This window comes from Limulus polyphemus, unplaced genomic scaffold (assembly GCF_000517525.1).
Source record: "Limulus polyphemus unplaced genomic scaffold, Limulus_polyphemus-2.1.2 Scaffold1428, whole genome shotgun sequence".
NCBI lineage: Eukaryota > Metazoa > Arthropoda > Merostomata > Xiphosura > Limulidae > Limulus > Limulus polyphemus.
Window position 1 is genome coordinate 251,933 of NW_013667038.1, and position 4,472 is coordinate 256,404.

A 4,472-nucleotide genomic window follows, 5' to 3' on the forward strand; every position below is an offset into this window, starting at 1 on the left:
CTATCTGGCAGATTGTGAGTTACTGAGTACATTAAAGAAATGTTGCATCTATTATATATATATATATATTTATATATATATATAATAAAAAGGAACAGAAGTCTTGAATGCTGTCCTGATGAGTTCATTGACAGTGAGATGCCGTGAATAATATTTCACTTTTTGAACGTAATAACACTATTTGTTCTTGCTGGCAAGTTTTAAATGTGTAATTTTTATAAGTATTCTGACTAATGTTTTGTATTTAAGATAACACCTACAGCAGCTTTAGTTAAAGGTATTCCTATAAAAAAAAGGGACATTTGTGTGAAATATAAGCAGCTTAAAGATTAAACAAGTGCATGGTTAGATTTTGGATTGTGTAATATATAAATATAGACAACATGTGAGATAATGTTTGAGGTATTGAAAATATTGAGGTAACATCACTTATTCTTACAGTAACTGAGAAACAAGAAATCCGTATTGTAACATCTATATAAATAATACGTTTGTGTTCATCTGTTTGTCTGTCCAGAACTTTTTTCACAAATTTCTTAATGAAATGCTACAATTCTCATATAATTAGAAAGGCCTTTTTCCAAGGAGTCCGGATTGCATATTGGCTTTTAAATTCAGAATTATCTTGCTTGTTTTTTGCTTAGTCAAATGTTTTAATGTAACGAGTATGGTACATGATAGCAAAACATTGTTGTCATCATGTGATGACTGACTTCGAGTTCAACTTTAGTTTTTTATTTAAAACATATTTCACACAAACATCTCTTAACCCATGTGTAATTTTCTAAAAAAAACATGAACATTACACTAAATACAATTTCTGTGGCCTTTCTCGATCTATTTAGGTGTAAAATACACATATGCAGTTTGTTCAAAACCACATGCTTATCACTTTGTGAAGATGCATTCAGATGTTTCTGCATAGTCAGCTAAGTTTGCCTTTATAATATTATAACTTTACATTTACTTTACTTTCCGATAATTTAGCTTCGATTCATTTCAAAGACTGCTATAAACATCTTTTAGCTACTTTTTTCCCTAGTAAGGGTTTTATTCTTCATTTTTATGAGTTTCTTTGTTTCAACTTGTGAAACTATGTCATACACTGAATGCTCATAACCTGTTAATACTCTTTACACTATTATAAGTACCATTATTATACTTTTATGTTTACGTATAGTTTTATTAAATAAAGTTACTTGTACACGTGTTTGTTTGTCTGACTATGTTAAACATTTCAAATAGCCCAGCATTTATTGATCTAACACATAATGCCTGTAAGAGAGTGTAGCTTAAATGGTGTGCATTAAAATGATAAAATAAGGAAAATTCAAACGAAGGGCATGAAACCTACCACAAATATTTTACGGTCAGAACTGGTAAAATTCTTCTTCTTCTTAGCTCTAGATTTAGAACTTAAAGCAATTAACTCTGTGGTGACGGTTAGATCAAAACATTATTATTTTTTTTTAAGTTAAGCTTTTCAATAACTAAACAAAACACTGAATCTACATCTAACCTTAAAAAGTAAAATAAGGAAATCCCATCCAGTGTTAGATTCAATGAGGGTTACTGTCTACCGAGCACTTTTGGGGAAACACCATTTTTAGTACTTCTAGCTGTACTGGTACTTATCTTGAATAGTAGCTTAGAAAGATATAAATTTTGTTATTTTATCCCCATGTTGGGTAACCCTATATAATCCATGCAGTTTCAGTGTAATTTGATAAATTTTATATGTAAAATTTCTGAAGTTTTCATTACTAAAATATGTTTAAGTAAGTTAATTCTTGTTGTGCCTCAAAAGACACATAAAGCCAGTATTTGACTTCTGTTTTCTCTGGCATGCACAGATGAGAATGGTAACACATTCCCTCTGGTTGGGATACCAGTAAAACACAAGCTAACTCCCAACTACCTGCAGCTGGGTAGACTAAAGTAATTGAGGCACAGTATCTTACTCAAGGGACAGCCTCGAACCCTCAATCTTTTGTCTACGAGATCAAAGCACTAACAATAGGTCATGCTTTCCCCCATCCCATTCCACCAACGTGTGAATGAAATGGTATTAGTATTTTAATTTTTCAACCAGTATAATATGATGATCAAAATAGGGAAAGCTCCATGGGAAGAGACTTCTGAAATGAGTATGTTTGTGAAAAATAAATTAAAATGTTAGGAAAAATAATGAAACCACATGGTATTCTGTGCTATTAACAGTGTAAATGTTGCTGCAAAATACAATTGCGAGGTGAACTCTCTAGCTCTAAAAAAAAATGTGGGTTTAGTATAGACACAAAATATACACCAATAACTAAATCATTTCTAAACAGTCATATAGATTATGAGGAAAAGCTTTTTCACACTGATATTACAACCTAAAAATTATGTGTATATGTGTGTGTGTGTATGTATGGTCATGAAAGGGCATTTAAATTTGGAATAACTGTTGTTCAGAACCACTTCAATATTGAAAAATATATGTATTTTACAGCTTCGAGACATGCAGGTGAAGCTAGTATACTTACAGTCTCAGAGTTCACGGACAGGTAGCTCCCCAACACTAAATAAGTCTTCAAGCATTAATCCTACAACTGGAGAAAGAACTCCCACTTCCAGAGAAGAAGTCCCTGTTGCTAAAAGGGCAGAAAGGGTACGACTTAAGAAAATGGAGCGTGGTGACAGTCAGATACTTGGATCACAAATCTCCACATTAGGAGTAAGTAGTTGTTCACGTGATATTCTTTGTTGATCATTGTACATTTATTTATAATATTAAGTTTATAAGTCATGAAGATTTTTAGTACATGTTATGAAATAAACCACTTGTTTGGGAGAAAAAACATTCTTGTATTATTTTCAGTATCTTGATATTAGATATTGACTATTCTTTTATTGAGTATTGTAATTGGAATGTTTTATATTTTTTCTTCTTTATGTTGAAAATTGTAACTTTGCTGATTTTTTTCATGTTTTTTTCTACATTTTACAAGTTTACTAAGATGAAATATTTTGAAAAGTTCACATGTGAAAAGCTGTTTTATCTTTAACTAAGAAAATGTTGCTTTATACAACAGATAAGTATGTATTTTCTAAAGTTTTCCTTCACAAAACTGATAGAAATGTAACATTCACTATCTTAATGTTGACTTAAAGTGCAAGTCACTTGATAGTACATTTTGTAACATTATAACTTTCCAGGTATCTACAACAAAAATAGCAGAACATCTAGTCCACCACCTTCAAGAAGATTCTCATACTCAAGAAATTTTCCAGTCCGTGTTCTCTGCGGGCTCGGCTATCCCTGAATCTAAAGTTCGGGAGTTTGAGGTCGAGCTGGAAAGGCTAAACAGCAAGATTGAACACCTAAAGTCCCAGAATGACCTACTGACTATCACTCTAGAAGAGAGCCGGGGTCAGTGTGACCGAATGAGTGTACTGTTGGGGAAATACGAGTCCAACAACACAGCTCTTCAACTGGCAATCTCCTGCAGTGAACAGACCATGGAAGCTTTTGAAGTATTGCTTGCTCTGATAGAAACAGAACAAGGTCTCCTTCTTGCCAACTGTCGAGCTGCAGGACTTGGTGCTTTAGGTAAGTTGTAAATTCTTACTGTACTGTTGTTTAATATGAATTCCTCTCAGTAAGTAGCAATTATTATCATACATTATTTTTTATTGTTATGACTGGAGTAGCTGTGTTGAAAGGCAATTGCTCCCAAATTTTGACCCAAATAGTTTTTCAGGCAAAAATCACCCAAAATATTTAGGCAAAAGCTCCGTACTTATCTATAATTTTTATACTTGCAAATTGATTATGCCTTTTCAGAAAATATATTACCCACACGTGACATTTTCACTTGCACATTTTTAACCCTTTAGCACCGTTTGGTTCCACATGAAAGTCATTGGAACCATTTTTTTCAAGTGACTTGAAACATTATAGTACATGATTTTAAGGTCGATTTTATATTTTCGGGCAAAACTTGCTCCCCATTGTCAAAATCAAGCCCCTATGCATAGACATAACACAACTGTGAACTACCTTTACAAACATAGTAGTTTAAACTTTATAATGAGTTTTTATTCGATAATAAACAAAATTGCGACACTTATGATATACAACATTGTTTATTGACAAAAAGGGGACATGGATAAACGTTTCAGAATTCTATCAGATTCCATCTTTATCTTCAATAAAATGAATTTACATAAGTCTTTATACATTGTCAAAGTACAGTTGCTAAATATAACAATAATTAAACAAATAAACACTAAACAGTAATCGTGGGGAGAAACTACAGCAAGAAAACACAACGGGAAAAAAAAGTAAAATCAGTAATACGAACATATTAAAAAATGTATAATTTAAATGAAGACTGCATGTTGTACAGTGTTGGAGAGTGCTGTTTGATGTGGAGGGTTTCTTTGATCAATAATTCTCTGTATTTTCGTTGTGTTTTCTTGCTGTA

The 4,472-nt window shown here is 32.2% G+C and overlaps 1 protein-coding gene across 3 annotated transcripts in view; it reads left to right on the top strand.

Annotated features, from left to right (window-relative positions):
- The window catches only part of LOC106463516 (colorectal mutant cancer protein-like), a 50,017-nt gene that overhangs the window by 34,292 nt on the left and 11,253 nt on the right, over positions 1–4,472 (top strand). For all 3 annotated transcript variants that reach the window (XM_022391039.1, XM_013923556.2, XM_013923558.2), the window contains 2 exons: positions 2,495–2,719; positions 3,202–3,595. In XM_022391039.1, coding sequence (XP_022246747.1) covers positions 2,495–2,719; positions 3,202–3,595 — 619 coding nt within the window. The remainder of the gene's footprint in view (positions 1–2,494; positions 2,720–3,201; positions 3,596–4,472) is intronic.